Genomic DNA, 20,359 nt, shown 5'->3' with positions numbered 1-20,359 from the left:
TGAAGCGTCAACGAAATATTCACCAATAGAACAGTAGCATCAAAAGTTTATTTCTTTTTATAACCAATCATATGGATGTTTTCTCATGTTCTAGAATATATTTTTTTAGTTTCGATTTTGTTGTGGTGTAGGGTGGATGTGTTATTCAAATTAATAAATCCCGTACGGTTTATTACAGAGGACTTAAACTTTGCTTCTATTATGTAGATATACTTGATAAAGGCTACTCGTTAGTCCAGTTCACAAAAAATGTCGACGGTCCTTTTAGCTGTAGTCGCTGTAATACTATGCATTCTCTTCCGAATTTTGAATGTGAACAGCCAACCTCAGAAACCAGTGATTTATGGAAGAGATAGAAGCTTTATTGAGAACATCTTGTTCATAACACCATTCTTAAATGAACCGTAAGTATCTAGATATAACGGGTAAATTATTCTTATGGGATTTCCAAAGTTTACATTGCTCATGTGTTTGGGCCGTGTCGGATGATGTCATAATAAAATTAACCTACGAGACTCGTTAGATCTTAAATCTACCGATTTGCGAATGTTTAGTATTAGTACCTACCTAGGTATCTCAACCTGGTATATCAACACAGATTTGTTTTATTCTTCTCTTGTGAAAGTAAATTCTACAAACATCATGTGACTGTGGAAGACTTCTGCTGAGAGTATTCTGTGTATTTAATACCTTACACATAAATCTCTCGTAAATTCAAGGGCGATTAGAACTAAGACCCTACTTGGTATGATGATGATTGCCTTCATATCAATAAGAATATATCTTATACTTAGTGGTAGCTTTGTATAGCAATGTTTTTAATTTTAATGTTTTCCTGTTGATAATATAAAAATCTAGTGATTTATAAAAGTCGACAAATATCTTTGGTTGGTAGGTAGAACCTAGTACCCTAATTAGGTACAGTATAATTATGCTACACTGGATTCTACTTATCTAGGTATATCATTATCATATATAACATGACCCTAAGATAAATTGAATGATTGAACTTTATTAGATTGTCTCACTCACTAGACCGTACCTGTGACATTGACCTTGTCTCTATTGGCTGACATATACCTACTTTATAGATGTTCTGCTCTGATAAGGTGACTCAGGTAAATGCAAAAATTCAATGATGAGATTGTCCCACCGTGTCACCTTTTTATAATGTCACCTATTTTTTTTATCTATTATCTATATAACATAAAAACAACTGTTTATTGCCTAAACAGGTATAGCTATCTTACAAAGTGATTCATAGGTACTTGTTAACTTAATCATTTCACAGACAGATGCAATGATGATGGTAATTTAATAAGACAATTGATTTGACTGATTATCGAATGATTAAAAACTATTACTGATTATTATTATCTTTGTTTTGTTTACTATTGGATATTTGTTTAATTTGAATAATATTTTTATGTTTATACAATACAAGTCTATAATATTAGAAGGAATACACTTCTCAACACAGATTATTATTATCAGTCTAGACTAGATAATAAATATTTATAGGTACCTTTTCAAGATGTAAGAGTATCTTTGTACTGATTATAAATTCAATCCATAATAATAGATAACTAAACATGTGACACTTAGTTCAGGAATGGACCTTGTAGATGGATGAAAGACAAAAAGGTACTATTAACTAATCATTCAAACTAGTGCTTAAGTTATACTATAAAATATTAAATAATATAAGGTACCTAATTTAGTTGTCATTCTATCCATAAACTGAAGAGTATGAAAAGCATAATGGAGCAATAAAAACATTTCTTCATTTCTCTACCTCTAATTCAGTCCCTTTAACTCTAATTCAGTCCCTTTAATTTAAACTTTAATGGAAACTTAAACACTAGTTGGACTGATTAGGTAATTGACTTCCTTCCTTTGATCAACTAGATTTATAAGTAGCAATTGCAAAGGCAATTTAACTTTTTATAGCAAGTCACGGTAATTGATTGCATACAACTGTAGTATGCAATAGATACTATACCATAAATTGGTAGCAATGAGGAAATGGGCGAATTATAGATGTGCATCTGGATGTAACTGGTTGTTCTGTTTAATACCTAGTCCAGATATTTGTCGTAAAACGGACATATCCTACCCAATAAACCAAATGGTGCTGCCTTAATAAGTTATCCACAATTTTGGAAAAAGCATTTCGTCGCCTTATAACGAAAACCAAAACAGAAAAAAACGAATATTTTTTTGACTCGGATGGGAGTTGAACAAAAAGTTGTCAAGACTGGACGAGCATATTAACCATTACACCACCGGGTCCTTCTCCTGTTCATGCGAGATTCTTTCGATCTATGTATCGTCTTTAAGCCGACGACGGCGGGGGGATTCTTTACGATTTAAATTTTCTCTTTGTGAGTTTCCCACTTAAAGTGCTATAAAAATAATGTACCTACCTAGGTTCCTAGTACCTTTTTGAAAAATAATTTTGGATGTGATTTTTGTTAACAAACCTTCGTAATAGACTTCGCAATAGTTTCAATCCAAGTAAACAATTATGGTATCAACATTTACATGGAATTTTATTAAAAGAAATTGAGGTTTTGTTGAAGAGTAATGAAGAGAATCACATCAGAATTGAGAATGCGATTTTTCAAAATAGTGGTTACTTACTAGGCAGGTACGTCGTGGTTGTCACTGTATGACGACGATTTGCGGCTACACTATGCTTGAAGTATGACTCCACTTTGGTTGAGGCAGACCATAATGTTACAATCTTTCCATCAGCTACATCCCGACACGTCTTTGGGGCTTCAGTGGGCATGTGCAGACGATCCTCCATAGCCTGATAGGGCGAGTGAGGTGCCCCTGGCCCATCGGCGGTCGGATCTCCCTAGTCTTGCCGGATAAATCCACCCTCACCTACGACTTGTACGAGTCGGTTGGAGCCGAACATGAGGGTAAGTTTCCATGTGTAACAATTATGTATCATCATCTCCCTACCATTATCCCGTTTTTCACAGGGTCCACTTACCTAACCTGAAGATTTGACAGGTCGGTTTTTTACAGAAGCGACTGCCTGCTTGACCGTCCAAGAGTAAACCAGCCCAATAGGTCACATACCTCCGAAAATGCATTTCTCGGGAATGTGGGTTTCGTCGCGATGTTTTCTTTCACCGTTGAGCACGTGATTAAATCATTTATGATCCAAACATGAATTCGAAAATAAATTCGACAATCATTGGTTTAGGCTTGTGCTGGAGTCGAACCTGCGACCTCAGTGAGAGACAAGCGTTCTACAAACTGGAATACCCGGCTCTCTCGTGTAACATATGTATGGTAAATGTATTTTTATCTTGAGTGTTGAACAACACTGGAAGCTCTACTCACCATCACAGGAAGTCTACTGATGTCTAGATATTTTTTTCCTCCACATTTTCGTTACGGCCTTAAAAGTGTGATGTCGTTTGTTTGCGACTGATTTCCGTTACTCACGATCATTACCCTACATAACTCCTTCCCGGAAAGAAGGGACCATGTTTAAAGGTGAAAAGTAATGAAACTAAACAATCTACCTAATTAAGAATTAAGATATTTCTCTTACAAGGCTTACCTATTATTTAAAGCTTTTATCAGCAGCGCAGTGGGCTCTTTAGTTCCGCAATAGTACCTACCTATAACGGTATCCGATATGCCTCGATGTTCTTAAAGAAAACTTCAAGACTAATTCACAAGTGCTTAACTAATAGGTATGTAGTATCCACATTAGAAAATATGTAAAAGAAGAATCTACGTATCCCAATTGGGGTAGACAGTGTTCATCGCAAGATGAACTAAGTGCCCAGTGCTTTCTGTTAGACCAAAGTAAAATACGTTACGTAAAATAGCACCTATTATCTTTAGCTAAAATTCCATTATTTCCGTATCACGAAGGTACACGCGCGTATTAAAACTACGTGTTAGTTAGGTAAGCAAACGCTGCAAAGAAGCGTACCTATGCAATTGTTCGAAGAGATTGTTTGAAACGATGCAAGAGCTGCTATAAAAATAAAATTTCACATTTTATTGTTCACGCGTTCCTTCAACTCTCAACATTGTTTATGTACCTACGAAGGTAGGTTTGTATTCGTTGCTGTTAACTGTTATACCTAGGTATTATAACACTGTCGTAAACTTGAATCGTAATTTTCTTCTCACATTTTTCACAAAGAAGGGCGTCGATGATGTAGTAAAAATACGGAAGAACAGTAATCACACTTATTTATTCTGGTATCAAGTAAATAACACTTAACTTGGTAAACACGTCCGATGTCGACAAGGTCCCCAACGCAAGAGAGCGTGTATCAATCCGTCCGATTTGACAACCCCATTCTTGTGTTGCCATTTATAGAAAAATGTCTTATAACTGTCGACGAACAATTCAGCCTAACACTCGTCCATCCTGACCGCGTGTATGTCCCCATACACGTCGACAGATGAGCCTAACACTCGGCTGATTGATGCACGCTTCCAGCTTAATGTACCTAATTAACAAAGTATATTTAAGTTAATCACACAATAAATGCACAGAATAAATTTCATTTCATTTCATTTCAATCTTTTTATACAGTTTCATAGAGCAGTTAAGTTTTTGAATAGACATGAGGTTGTTCATTTTGAAATTCACTATACAAAGATTTTAATCGTAAGACCCGGTTGTCTAGACGCAATAATTAAATGATAGAGATTCGATTTAACTCAACATTGGGTTTTACGTCCATTAATGTAAAAGAAAATATTTATATTCAAATTAAGAATGTTGGTAATATATAATGACCGGTAATAGGTATAGATTTATATGAACCCACAAAAATGCTTTCTAGCCGTGGGTAATAGCTACCGATTTATGGTGGTACAAAGGTAATTTTAATTAGCTGCACAGAATAACAATTCAAGATATTTAGATATAAGGTAATAGATTTTGTTTACAATTAAATTAATCTATATTACATACTAATGAACCAATCACATGGTCCATTCTATCTCAGTTCTAACGAACCAATCACATGGTCATCTGTTTCTCAAATATTGCCTAACCAATCACATGGTCGCTACCTTAACAAACTATTGTCATAATACCTTTAATCTTATCGTATCGTGATACCTTCATACACATTTCACACATATTGATATTTCTACTAAATACAAATTATGTAATATCGTTGATTTAAATTTGATTCGTAACTCTAAGTCATGATCAACAACAATAAACGCTGTTAAAAATCATGTTCACTGTCAATATTTTCAAGATCCGTGTCTCTTTCATTTATGAACCCAGGACAACATAACGATCGGCAGCGACTGTAGTTTTACGCTTATGTCTACTATTACTTAAACCTGGTGTCACCGCGATTTTATACCGGTCATTACCAAGTACTGCAATAACACGATATGGACCCGAATAATTGTGGTAGTAACTTTTTACTTTTTCCATCATTTTTAAAATTTGTAGATGTAATCTCTACTAATGCGCATATTCTTAGAATATGCGATCATTCCCAGAACATGCGCATTCGATGCAAGCATCCACATATATTTTTTTTCACGAATATTGACATCTTAGGAAAACCAATATGTCCTCTTCAACCGATCCAGTGTTCTCTAGGCCAAAGTGGCCTATGTCGTCGTGGTTCATACGACATAGCTGCCACCTTGCCCCCTTCGGCACCACCCAACGCAAATCAGATCTATTACAATTAACACACCTGTATAACTTGTTATCCTTGATAACATAATTTTCCTTTATTTCTTTTAATCCATTAGCATCTAAGTCAAATGAAAGTATCTCTCGAATCCGGCATAATTCACTATCGCCTAACTGCAGGGTGTGAAGCCAATCGTCACCTTCCCTAACGAATAAACAACTTCGTTGCCAAATCCCCTTAAAGCTGTCGTTACGTTGTTGTGTTGAAGGCCCAAATGTGTTAATTCTGAATTTGCCAAAAGAGAAATCTCACTGCCGAAATCTACAAAAGCTTTCACTGGAACCCCGTTAATAAAAACTTCTTTATAGAACTTTAAGTTCAGAGTAGACGTGGATATGCACATCGTCTTTTGAGAATTGGTAGCCTTACTATCACGTTACTCGTCGAGTTTCATAAAACAACTGTCTATTTTATGGCCTACTTTGTTGCACCGAGTACATTGAATAAGTCGTTTCGGGCACATTCGAAATGGGTGACCTGATCCCTTACAATTAGAACAAAATATACCGGTATCATTCGGTACTGATTTTATCTTGAAACCACTAGCTCTAATACCATTGCTGCCGCTAGTTGTATTGAACCCTACGTTTGGCCTATTCCTAAAATTGAAACGTTCTGGGATATTTGTCTCCTTATTACTCATTAGGAATTCTAATAACTGTTCAGGTTCTGTGCACCGTAACGTCAAAGCATTCGACTTTGTAGTTTTGTCACTCAACCCGTGTATCAGACAATCTACCGCGCGTTTGCCGATATTGCACTGGTTCAACATTGCCAATTTCTCGTAAAAGTACACTACGATTGGTTCCTGGAACATACTTTTGCGCTTTAGCATGTACTCCAAGGACTGGCCATAGTTTTGCTCAAATGGGAATGCACTACACAACTTTTGTTGCCATTCCACCCACGTATAAATTATGGTTTCTAGACTATCATACCACGATTTAGCCAGTCCCTGCCGTTTCTGGCAACGCGAAATGAATTGTAGTTCTTTCGTCCCAACTGTAGACGGTGGCGCACTCATTCACCTTTTTTTAACCAAACATCTACTCGCTGTCCTTTCGATGACGGGTCAAAATCTGGAAGTATATTCTTAGGATTCGGGTTATTAGAGTGACTGGGTGCGCCTGCCGGCGTCGGCTGGGGCTTTATTGAGTTTAGTATGTCTATAACATCCTTGGACGTGAATGTAGCACTATCTATCCGTCTAGACCGATGCGCGGTATTAATTCCTTCGTCATGTGCATCTGTATGCGGACGTTTCATCCCATGATTGACGTCATTTCTGTCTGGTAGTCTACTACGTTCACGGTCACGTTGAAGTTGATCTTAAAGGGACTGCAGCCGTGCTCGCTCTCGCGCTTACAATTGTTCTCGCTCCTGTATACTCGAACTATTCCTAGTTCTACTTTATTGGCGACTTACACTGCGATTACGGTGGTAGAGAGTGGAGCTAGGACTACGTCTTCTACTTCTGCTTCGCGTCTTACTGTGACGATAAGAACAGCTCGATTTACGTCTACGACTTCTACTTCGCGTCTTACTGCGGTGACGATGACAATAGCTTGGAATACGTCTACGGCTTCTGGATCGGGTTTTGCTGCGGTGACGACGCGAACGGCTTGGACTACGTCTACGACTTGTACTACGTATCTTACTTCAGTCATTGCAATTAGAGTGAAGTTCACCCTCGATATGCACATCACGGTCGGTGCGCCTTTCACGTGACTGCTCGGATGTCTGGATCTCGAGAGTTGTAAGGCTCCGTCGCCTCTGAGCTTCAGATTCATCACGTTGTTGCATATCTTGGTAAACAATTACCGCTCCAACGGTAAAAACAAACTATTCAACGCCACGTGGACTAGCCAAGTTCCGTATACTTTCGCCGCCAACCTTCGAATGCCCAATTTCTGCATTGCGAAATGCACTACTGTCCTGTCATCCCAGCCGTAAACCTCCGCGCCCTGATTTACCTTTTTTAGCCACATGTCTATGCGTTGGCTTTTCAGAGACGGATTAAATTCCGGAAGAATATTTTTGTAATCCAAATTTTTATTTACTGATGGTGCGCTTTGATTTAACGGCTGCGATGGGAGAGCATCTTTAATAGTTTTAATTAGTTCGACAACCTTCTCCTGCTCTCTTCTCAAAGCCAGCTCGCGATCAAGCAAGCAGCGACTGCGGCTGCGGCTGCGGCTTTCACCGCGGCTGCGGCTGCGTCTGGCACGTGGACGGCTCCTCCTAGGAGTCTCCAGACTACGGACTCCGTCTCCTCCGTCCATTTCCTAGAACTCGTAGAATAAAATTGTAACCATTAATTTGAATTTTAAAGAATCTAATTTTACTGTTTTTGATGATAACTCGAAAACGGTGCGTCCGGGGCACGTAATTATCCGCCAGATTCTACCATCCAGATAATAAATTCGAAGAACAATCCGGAGTGTTCGGTCGTCCGGATATCCGGACAGCATGCCCTAGGTGCATCTAGAGAAAATAGACAATATGTTTGACCCCTTTCATCAACCTCCGTAACCTTAACCTGGTATCATCATATGTGCTGTTCATATAGGATCTACTATTGTTACTAAAGAACACCCAAAACCTGCTAGGGGATGGATAATAAGGCTATGTATGATAACATTTTATTCACAAAAACGTAAAAGTTAAAAATATTTGTGTAAAAATCTCGTAAACTATGCATGTGACCTTACAAACGACATTTTCAGTAATCCCTTATAACCCTCAATACCAGCAAGTTCTACTTTATGACAATAAATTACATTTAAGTAGTTCTACTTTATGATAATAATTACAATGACTCATAATGATATTAGGCCAAACAAAATAATTACATTTTATAATTTAGTATCTAAATAAAGATTCAATTACTGAAACCAGATTTACCGGACCATATTACATATGTACATACATACATATACTCACGCCTGTAATCTCTAATGAGGTGGGCAGAGCCACAAGTAATCAAAGACAGCTTGCAGCCACTGTTGATACGAAATCCTAAGATACCATACATACCAAACCACCATATTATGTGGCTTATAAGAAAAAAATGTAAAAACAACACATAAATTATCTTGTAAACTACTTATATGTCTGGCCGCAATAACAACGAAATTTTTGTTACCGCTGTATTAATTAGTATTAATCTTTACCAAACATAATAACCCTTTACAACAAAACTTCACTATTATTTCCTTTTATATATATATTTTTTTTATTTTTTTAAATGTAGGTATGTACGTAGCATTGGATTAATTAGGTCATTCATTGAAGTTGAACATATCAAGAGTAATACATTCATTTTTGTTTATTTTCTGTAATCCGTACGTAATGTTTAGAATGTGGGTAACTCTTCGAAATAAAGACAGGTTAAATAACTATAGGTACCTACTATTTGAAATAAAAGTTGACTATGCGTAATTGAAACAATTCTAATAATTAAAGAATAATTATAATTCAAACAACACTTTTCCACAGTTAAACTTACAAACTATCCAGCTTGAAAAGTGGTCACGCGTGGCAACAAAACATTCCAAAAACGTAGGTACTTACCACTTCTGATATGTAGTAAAAATACGGAAGAACAGTAATCACACTTATTTATTCTGGTATCAAGTAAATAACACTTAACTTGGTAAACACGTCCGATGTCGACAAGGTCCCCAACGCAAGAGAGCGTGTATCAATCCGTCCGATTTGACAACCCCATTCTTGTGTTGCCATTTATAGAAAAATGTCTTATAACTGTCGACGAACAATTCAGCCTAACAATGACGTCATTTTGAGTCTCTTGGGAAATTAGTTTTGCTAGATTCATGCGACATCCTGTAATTCTTATGTAGTTAAGCTACCTAACCTACATCGACGTTGGCACTCAGTACGAGTGTCAAAACTTGTCAGTGTACAAACACGTGTAGTACCTAAGACTGACCCAATGCTATTAGGTACATATGACCTAATTAAGACAATCAATTGCGTGGTCGGATTATACATTTTGCGCATTAGCTTCTGCGTTATTTGTTAGGGATGCCAGGGGAGGCTTTTGAAAATTAGGGGTCGTCATTCTGATAAATTCCACTATTACACATAATGTTCTATTTAAAACATTTGCTTCTCGCTAATAGTGTAGAATAATTTATTTTTAGTCGCTTTTAGCCATTTATTATTCAACGTAAAGTAGGTACGTACTTACTACATTTATGATTAATGAAGTTAAAAGTTAGAATTATACGGTTATAACATGAATTTTTAATTTATTGTGGGTTTACCTACTACCTACCTAACTGAACGAATAAAATTATGTTTTGCTTGAAAACTAGTTATAGGTAGGTACTTTTCTCATTTCTAGCTAATTATAAGTTCCAGTCTGTGGATTTCGTATGTTGTGAACGTATTATTAACATGCATTAGAATGGCGAAAGTCTTACTTCGATGTTGTTGCGACGAAGGTCGACAAGCAGTTGATAACTTTTTAAGAAATACCTATAACCTGTACCACGTCATTAGAAGATATAAATAAACAAAGTTATTTAAATTCAATGATAAAATCGGATGGACTACAAAATCTGCCTGCGATTTGTGTGTCAATGCACTTTACGAAATTTTAGGCTTTTCGGAACTCGGTTTATTATTTTTCATAGCTACTCCATGCATGCATTTGTGCTAATATACTTACCCTTGGGGTAGTAGGCACATGCATAGAATCGAATATATTTTGTAAACATTTTCATAGCGTTAGTGACGCTGGCCCAATTCTTCTAATTTTTATTTCAGATTCATGTTTGAAATCCCCATAAATAGATGTCATGAAAATTTAAGGGAAGAGGCGTTCAATGATGTTGTTATTGTTTATATATAAAATAGTTTTCGGGTTTAAAACACCGGCGAATGCGTGGGCTACTAGCGATTACCTCCACCAACTCGCAGTGGAGTATTCACCGTACTTCCGGTAGATTGAGGGGGAGGCCTGTACCCAGTGTGTTATGTACATGTACCTATATTAAACAGTATCATCCCTGTTTGCAACATAAAAATACCTTTTAAAAAAAGGTTGTAAAAAATATTAATTCTTTACTTTTTTAATTAATTTTATATTCATCGATCTCTCTTATTGTCGGACGTGATTGTAACCTTTGTAATTACCTACTTAAATTGAATTATATGCAAAGTGGCAAAACAATCAGCGTTTCTTTCCTACAGTCTACAGTACCATGTGACAGCAAATAAATAAATAATCAATCTACACACATTTTTCACAATCCCCACAGATGACGTCACGGTGGCGATATGTCCGGGCATCGGGAACACGTCGGAGAGCGTGTACATACGCACCTATGTGCACTACTCCCAGTGCCACGGATACCGCTGCGCTGTGCTCAACCACATAGGCGCCTTGAACAGCGTACCCGTCACTGGCAATCGAATTTTCTCGTACGGTGAGTCATTCTTCCATTACCCTCCATACACATACACGTGCCTACCTAATAATCTACCACAACACATATTACGTATAGTTACTTACTACGGCCTAACCAATAAAAAAAAAACGCGCGGTTAATATGTGTCACACCCCGGATAATCCTTACAAAAATCTCATTATTACCATGGTATAAGAACTAGGTAAGTATGCCCAATCCTACGACAAGCAAGCCGCCATTGCTAGGCCCATTGATGACGTAAGTGTTAACATTAAATTGGTATCGGTTTGTATCTGTAATTACTGACTAATATATTTAGTTAAAACATTATTATTATCATTAAAACTGTAAGTGAATCTTTTGCTAAAAGTTTGAAATTTCCTTGCAAAGTAAATTAAAGTCATTGGTCATGGGTAAATTATATTTACGAAATGGCAACGCAGGGTAGGATGACGTCAGCTGGTCTAAACTTGAATTCGTAGCTGTCACCTTTGAGCATACCTGGTTTTGTTATACCGTGATTATTACCATGTACGGTCTAACGCGTAAGTGCGAGCGAGACAATCAGTCTCTCTCTCTCTCTCTCAGTGAGATCCAGAGGGGGTGAGGTTGGCGCCCGATACCAATTGGTGTGGGGCGGAGAGTTACCATTCTATACATAGTACTATTCTTTATTCTGTAACAGCCCAGCAATTTTCGAAAGAATTAGGTATTTGATAATTGGATTACATATATCATCATTACATATATGAATCATTAATTACCCCCTGCTTCATATATCTATCTACATAGTATAGTGAATTTTATACGTTTGCTATTGTTATTATTGCGTATAGCAGACAAAAATAAAATATCCTGCGTGGATCATATATCCAGCTTAAGTTCCCCTAACCAAGTCTCTGCCGCATCCGTCACACAATGCAGAACCGGTGTAGAGGGCACTCGTTCACTATGTGAGATGTGGTTTGATCCGTGTGACCACATTCACAGTATGGCGACTCCTTTACGCCCCATTTATCTAGGTGACGGTTTGACTTTCCACGGTTGGTCCTACACGTTAGCTATACGTGTAGTATACTCTCCCCTCTCCCGAAACAAAGCAGTCAGTCTGCTGCGCACTCATTCGGAGCTCCCCTTCGACATTCGCATTACCGGCAAACGTGTCTCATGCCCTCCGGCTGTTTATTATAGCTACATTATACATACCTACAAGAATGTACAATAGTCGATAACTCGCTATACGTAACATATACATTCTATTCTATTCTAAAGGAACGACTAAAATAAACAAAGGTAATTTGAAATGACCGTTATATTAGTAACTTGTGAATAAAATGTAAACACCCACAGATATACCTGTTTTTACTTGACACAAGAAGGTTTAAAATATTACCTACTGGTTTGGAAAGATAAAAACAGCGGCAGTTAAACAGGGGTCTCCAAACTAGGCTAGGTGGAACCAATTAGGTTTTCTTACAGCGCATAAAAAGTTTACCAAAGACATTAACTAAGATCATCCCCCTAGCATAAGCCCGTTTTTCACAGGGTCCGCTTACCTAACCTGACGATTTGACAGGCCCGATTTTTTACAAAAGCGATTGCCTATCTGACTTTCCAACCCGCGAAGGGAAAACCAGCCCAATATAGGTTAGGTCACATACCTCCGAAAATGCATTTCTCGGGAATGTGGGTTTCCTCACAATCTTTTCCTTCACCGCTGAGCACGTGATAATCATTTATGATCCAAACATGAATTCGAAAACAAATTCGACCATCATTGGTTTATGCCTGGATTCGAAACTGTGATCTCAAAGTGAGAGGCAAGCGTTCTGCCAACTGGGCTACCACGGCTCGTTAAGACATTATTAACTACGTAAATAGCCTATATAGGTCCCACTGCTGGGCACAGGCCTCCCCTCAATCAACTGGAACTGGATTATTAACTAATATAAAAAAATATGTATACTATGTGAAAAATAATCGTAAAAAGAAATAACACTTCGATTTTAATAGCTCTTCTGTACATTCATAGTCTCGGAAATTACGTTGGTAATCCCTAAAGGGGTGGGTAGAGGCACCGGTCATCAAAAGACAATCTAAAGCCACTGATAATTTGTTTTAAGTTGAATATGATGGACCGCATGGCGGTATTATCAGCCCATCGCCCTAGTCAAGTCCATCAATTGCTAAACTGTCACCTCTATTGAACATGACTAATAAATTATTAAGGGTAAAACCGAAAGCACTCAAGCGTGTAAACTACAGGTGGTTTGTACCTTGTAAGTATTTATCGACTGAACACCATTCAGTCTGGAATTTTCTACTCATAGTTTTACTGTGCGAGCATCTGGTTTTGTTCAGTAATAAATAGTTTATCTTGGTTTTCTTCCGTAAAAATGTTTATCTATACGTACCTACTATCTACCTACTCTGATAACGAAACTATATACAAAAAATGTGCCTATCGTCAGAGAATAGACATGGAAACTTTTTAGCTTCGAACCTATACCATAATACAGTAAAGTCTTGAGAAGTGGGTTTGGTATAATGTCCCATTGTTCGCCTCATACATTTCGTGCAGCCGTCGGTTGCATGATCTCCCCTAGTTAGTTTTATTAAATACAATCGAAATGCATGCCGGTCTCTTGATGACTCAAAGTGACGTCAGCCTTTAGTCACCTTGTCGTTTTAGTTAGCAACATTTTAAACTATCAGTTCCAAGATCTACAGGCCAAAATTAGCTGACGTCTTTTTATTATTCGACATCCTTATCACGCACGGCATGAGTGTGCTCTGCTCCGTAACGATGCTTGACCTTTGGGCTAGAAACTAAAGGCACATGAAAACTTAAAACGCTTATCTTGTGTCGTCCAGGATTTTTGACGTGTCAAGAAATACTTTTGCTGACCACCTTATAACTAAAACGTAGATACATAAGTTTACGTCCCAAAGGCACCCGTAAGTCACAAAAGACAACTTGCAGTCACTTTATGATCGGAGTCCAAAGATACTTAATACGATGAATTGTGTGACCAAGTAAAAGAGCCGTGATAGTCTTCTAGTTAGAAGAACGTTTGACTCTCATTGTGAAGTCCACATATCTACTCGAGAAATGTGTTTTTGTAGGTCGGAACTGATTTTCCCTCCGGGTTGAAAGGTCAGACTGTCGCTTCTGTAAAAACCGGACTTACGCCGAGTAACAGTGTCATCTTTTATAAAAATCGATCTTGTTAAACGGGATGTGATCGATGACATACTCGACAAGAACGAGTACTTGAAGGATAATTCCAGTTGTAGTGCAACTACAACAAATTGTCCAGTCTCAGCAATCTTAACTCTGCTCTGGAAAGAACTTTATTTTCACGAATTATTATTAGCGATTTGATGTTTTATAAGTACTTAATAATGTTTTATGTTTATAACAATTAATACTACGTATAAACACGTTGGATAAAAAAATCGTACACGAGCAATAATCGGTTCTAGTTTAATAACTGCTAATCATTAGGTTTGTTTAATGTTAAAAGTTATCGAGAGAGGTCAATAGACTGTAACTGTGTAGGTAACATTACGTCCTCGTTAAAATCCGCTTAATATTTTTCAGGCCACACTGATGATTTCAATTATATGCTCGAGAATTTGTTGGAGAGGTACCCGAATACAAAGTTGATTCTAGTCGGCTTCAGTCTTGGCGGCAATTTGATTACGAAATACCTGGGCGAGGACAGGAAGAGACCCGCGAACATAATAGGAGGCATTTCCATATGTCAGGGATACAATGCCATCGAGTAAGTCTAATTACATAGTTATAAATGTCTAATTATTCCGTCATCCGCCCTTTTTGTTCTGCAGCTACTTGATAATTTGGAAATTGCCAAACTAAGCTTTGTTATTCCGAGCAATGCCATATCTGTTGCTTATTGTTGAATACATTAGCATGCCTACTAAGTAGTTATGTATTCCCGTAGCTTATAACTTTGTGTTTGTTTACATTTAAGAGTCAGACAATACTTTATACAGAATGGGAAACTATTTTTTGACTGTATAGGCACCTTTTGTAATTACTATTTTGAGTCTGGATTACCTAACTACTAAGGTATGCAACTGGTCATTTCCGATCGTTGCACAACCTAAAAATACTTAAAATTTATAGTTCTGTTTTTGCTACAGTAAAATTATCTGTACGTTTGTTTGGCTTTGAAACTGAAAATAAATGTGTCGAAAAGAGTTTGTGGGTGCCTGTGTCAGTGTCTGTAACCAAAAAAAAAACTATGTTTCAGCTTCATTCACGCCCTGGATGTCTAAAGTGTTTTCCTGTGTTTCAGTACCATGGTATACTTGCTGCAGTGGCAGAACTTCCGTCGGTTCTACCTTTACATCATGACTGATAACTACAGAAACATCATCACGAGACATAAAAGAATGCTTCTCTGTCCCGAAATGAAGAACAGATTTTCGCTGGACGAAAATATGATAGTGTCCGCCGGTACATTGCCAGATTTGGACGAGGCTTATTCTAGGTAATTTATTCTTATTGCTAATGTACACGTTCATTACTACACAAAACATGTAAATTAGAGACATGCCGACTACAGTTTTGGCCGACTAACCGATTATCCGGCCAATTAAATCGTCTAGTACTACTTTGTAGGAAATTACTGTTTCAAAGTTGCAAATATGTATTTTCGTCATCTTCAAAGATTTTTGACCGATGATGTTCGTACCTTATGGCAATGGATATTGAATGCGAAATGGATAATATATTTATTTTTCCTTCGTGTTCATGTTCTGATCATTGTAAATATTTTTTATTAAATGTTCACGGAGTTCTTATTTCAAGTATTTTCTGAATTTTGAAGCTCTCATAAGTAAGGACCGACTAATCACCGACTTCTATATTGGCCGACTGCTTGGTACATCTCATAAATTATTTATTGCACACAAGAACCATTTAATCAACTGGGAATAAAAAGAAAAACATTGTTGATATCATTAAAATGTGTAGTTAAAGCAATGTTTTGTGGTAATGTTTAGATCAGCATGACAAATATCGCTGTTCACCTTCAATTAACGCTTAACTTTTGCTAAGTGATGCGTGAGATGGTGTTTACGCGAAGTTTATGCAGTAGTTACCTACTATAAATTATAAATTCGTGTTTAATTTGGCAATTTTGTATTTGCAGAAAAGTACACGGGTTCGAATCCGTAGCGGACCTTTATAAATGGAGTTCCTGTGCTTTCTACCTCCACAATATAAAAACTCCAATGATATTTGTAAATGCTCGCGATGACCCCATTGTACCGGAACCTCTGCTGCCAATGATTAGGGAATTTGTCAGTAAGTATCTATTTTGATCCGAATGACACATGTTCATTGACTTTTAATTCTTGGCTTAAGGTCATCAAAAATATGCAAATTCGGGCATATAATTTGCACTGTACGGACTAACGAATTGGTCAATTATATGCAATTTAAATGTTTACTTTGTTTGTATTATCGACTGCATTACGTAATTGAAACGTCTGGTCATTACCATGTTCAATATTCAACGTCACCTTAATCGAAGTCCAAGGTCGCAGCAATACCATATATTTTTGTTCGTTTTAACGTTCGCTCATTAATCAACTTGAATCACCATATTTATCAAAATTACGAAAGCAGGTAATTTTTGTGTGGTGATATTATTGATTAGGAGTGTCTGGTTCATATATTTTTTCTTATTGTAGGTATTTATTATATAGGCTTTTATTATACTGAACACCTCGTAAAAATAACCTAGATTCCGAATGCATACGAGTTTCACTTCACGGCCGATTCATAAAGCAAACTGTTTCCTTATCAACAGGTTCGCACGACAAAGCGATGTTCCTAGAGCTAGCTCATGGTGGTCATTTAGGTTTCTATGAGGGAGGTCTGGTGTACGCCAACCCTGTGACTTGGCTGGACCGGGCACTCGTCGGGTTGGTCGGCGGAATGCTCATGGCGCACAACAAATGCGCCCCAAAGGACATGCAGGATCAAGACAGCTTAACCGAGGATGAACCGGACCTCATCAAGTCCTCAACTATTGTGTACCGAGACCCTCTCGACAAACCCATACCGGTATACTCATCCTCGTCTTCTAGAATATAATCGTAATAGATTAGAATTTTATACTGACAGCATAATACGTTCATAGCGAACTTTTCTATGATATACAACTAAACTAACATTATCAGATGAATAGTGAAGTTTATCAATTATTTTGCCAGAGTTGGTGAAAATTGATCGGAATTTGAATAATTGTTAAATAACAAAAATATATTAATTTAAGTTGGGCCTGAAAAAATCGCGTGTCTCCTACAATTGCCTTATTTACCTACGACGTCGTAATTCTTACGAGGCATTTAACTACATCGCACATGTACCTCATTTTCACTTTGTTCTTTTACTGACATTTATAATTTTATCTAAAGTATTGTGATAATTTATAGTTTGCTTTTATTTATCATATTATGCATTTATGCTAATTATATAAAGAAGTGGATTTACACATTGACGAAATGTAAGTAATTTATTTTTTGTTATGTTTGAAGTTTTCAACTTTCACTACTAGAGTGGCTTTGAGCCAAAAATTAAGGTTGTTGCTTATTTTATTTAGTTCCCGTAATTATTTTAGAGTACAAAAAGTTGCTTCTATTCAAACACAATTATTTGTGAATAACTACAGACAGAGTTACAACATGTGATAATAGTAATGACTTTTTTAAAAGATGCACAAATCTTACATGTGCATAAATAATAGGTGCATTTGTTCAAATTGTAGGTAGTATCAACTATTTAATGTTCCTTAAGCTTCTACTAGTGCTTCTGACCATTTTTGTAAATGAATGGTCTAATGACAGGAGCTTAGGAAATACATCAATATCAAAATATACCTAGATAGGTTAGGCTTATAGGCTGGGCCTAAGTCAGCTTACGTGTATTTATTGCGTGTGAAATGCATTACAATAGTAATTTCTGATATAATTTTAAATGATTCAAATTAAAGAAAGTCAATAAATCTATGTATCGACTAAGGCATGAATGACATTCCATATCGGATTTAGTTTTGTAATGCGTTTGGCATGATAATGTACCAAAAAGCTACGTTCCAAGCTGATATTATTATAGCACAGCTTTTAGATGTTAAATAAAACATATTTGCCTCACGAAGTACGCCGTAAATTGTTTATGACGGGTATAAGAAGACTGCGAACAGTTTGAGACAGTTAGGTAGGTGTTGAATGCAGTGTCCAAATAGTAGAGTGCATCTAGTTTTGAAATTTTCTTGGTCGCCGAAGTATTTCATCAAAATTGAATTTAGTTCTTCAGAAATTACGTCGTTTGTTTTTTGAGATTTTTACGCAAGAAAAATGTGTCGTATTTACGTTAAAATAAACACGTAGATTTGGATGCTCATTGGCAGAAAAACTGACGATAATAAAGCAAAATACGGTGTATTATGAGACAATACTTGTGATATAAGATGTTAGATATATTCGTCCATGTGTGTATTAAGTTACTATTGGAATAGAAATGCTGAATGCACAAAGCTGTTTTATCTGCAGCTTGAGATAGTACTTAAATGAGTACTTATTGCGCGTACGTATCAAACGTTACGGACCAAATTACGGATCTCAAGTTCACGTCGGTTATTTTGTTTGTTATTTACCCAAAATCTTTGTAGGGCGTGTAACCTTTCGAGTCTACAGTAAAAGCATAAGTAGACTTAAGGGGTTGAGCGACTCTACTAAGGTTGGGAGTTGGTATGTTGCTTGCAAGGGGCCTAAAGAATCAGTGAGAAAGAGGAAATGATGATTGACTTATTTTCTCTGCTTTTTGGCGATACTTTCCAGTGACTTATGCAAAACTTTGGCATAGCCAAAAATACTTTAATTTTAGAATAAACCCAAAAGAGATTATAATGGCTATGAGAATTGCAGTTAGCTTAGATACTACTAGTGCCTATATAATTGATGTTCATTAAAAAAGTTGCGTAGATAGTATATTCGTTAATCCACCGGTAGTTGTCCTACCAACCACGATCTGTTCTGACCACCAAGGGTGTGTTGCTGAACCAGTTCTTCCTTTGCACAATAGTCGACAGAGTACTCGCCCCATTGTCTTAATTTTGGACCGGGTGAGCGCCGTCAGCTCTCCCCATTTGTCCGGCCAAGTAGTTAATGCAATCTGAGGCAAACCTACAATAAGTCACGTTAAACAAAGTATTTTTTTTGAGCGAGAAAATAATCCTTCGCCAACCGTCGAGTGATGGTGGGACAAAATGTTGTAATTGCCCGTCATACAGTGAAGATGCTGAGAGAAGACTGTAAGTCATGCTAGAGAGAAAAAGGTGATGTTTTTTTCTCACTCGCTCTCGTGCCTAATTTACAGTTTAAACTCACTAAAATATTTATGCCTTAGTCTCTTAATCATATTAATGTATGTATGTTTAAATTAATTACATTGTTCTGATTATAAAACTTGTCGTTAATAGGGAGGAAAACCAATATATTATGTGTATTGAAACCAATAAAAACCTCTGGAATTGTCGTTTTGTACGTGTTTATATAAGCGTTAATTAAATTAGATTATCATTCCGCTGCATGCCTGGATTTAGTTGTCTGCGAGGACCATTTGTGTTAAGCCCATCACACACAGTGAGGATTCTAGAATATCTTGTGTTGGATGGTTGTTGTAGTACTTTATTCAAAACAAAATATTAATGCAGATTTGCCGTATGCAATGGGTTCCTTTCTTTCTGCTTACTCTGATAACATCATGCTTGACATCTGGTGGATAATTACCAGAATAAATGTAACCATGTATGTAGATGTAATAATCTAGGTGGTGCTCATCAATGTTGTAGTAGTAGCTTTGTGTTCATTATATTAAAACACAAATTAAATGTACACTACACGATTGTAAGTTTTTGGTATTTTTTTAAAGACGCTTCGTCACTAACGGCCGGAAGGCATTAAAAGTACAAAATCTTATGAGATGAGACAGGCAAATATTAACTTCATTACTACTTAAAATTTAGTGTCATGTAGCTTTTGCCAGTACTAAATTGAGATTGTGAAAGCTGAACTAATAACCATGAATGAGCTATGTGGTAAATCGCCTAAAGATGTTGAATATTTTATTTATGAATAAATGTTGATATCGAAATGAAAAAGCTTTTT

General features: G+C 36.8%; 1 protein-coding gene across 1 annotated transcript; it reads left to right on the top strand.

The window, feature by feature from the left end:
- Positions 1–108: 108 nt before the first annotated feature.
- On the top strand, positions 109–20,352 carry LOC126368632 (abhydrolase domain-containing protein 2). Its single transcript, XM_050012708.1, has 7 exons — positions 109–404; positions 2,758–2,930; positions 11,003–11,170; positions 14,757–14,940; positions 15,478–15,672; positions 16,336–16,490; positions 16,999–20,352. The coding sequence occupies exons 1-7, from the start codon at positions 250–252 to the stop codon at positions 17,283–17,285; spliced, it is 1,317 nt and encodes a 438-aa protein (XP_049868665.1). The 5' UTR covers positions 109–249; the 3' UTR covers positions 17,286–20,352.
- The last annotated feature ends 7 nt before the right edge of the window (positions 20,353–20,359 follow it).

This window comes from Pectinophora gossypiella, chromosome 1, assembly GCF_024362695.1.
Source record: "Pectinophora gossypiella chromosome 1, ilPecGoss1.1, whole genome shotgun sequence".
Taxonomy (NCBI): Eukaryota; Metazoa; Arthropoda; class Insecta; order Lepidoptera; family Gelechiidae; genus Pectinophora; species Pectinophora gossypiella.
Note: the sequence above shows the minus strand (reverse complement) of the source record. Positions and strands in the feature narration are given on the sequence as shown.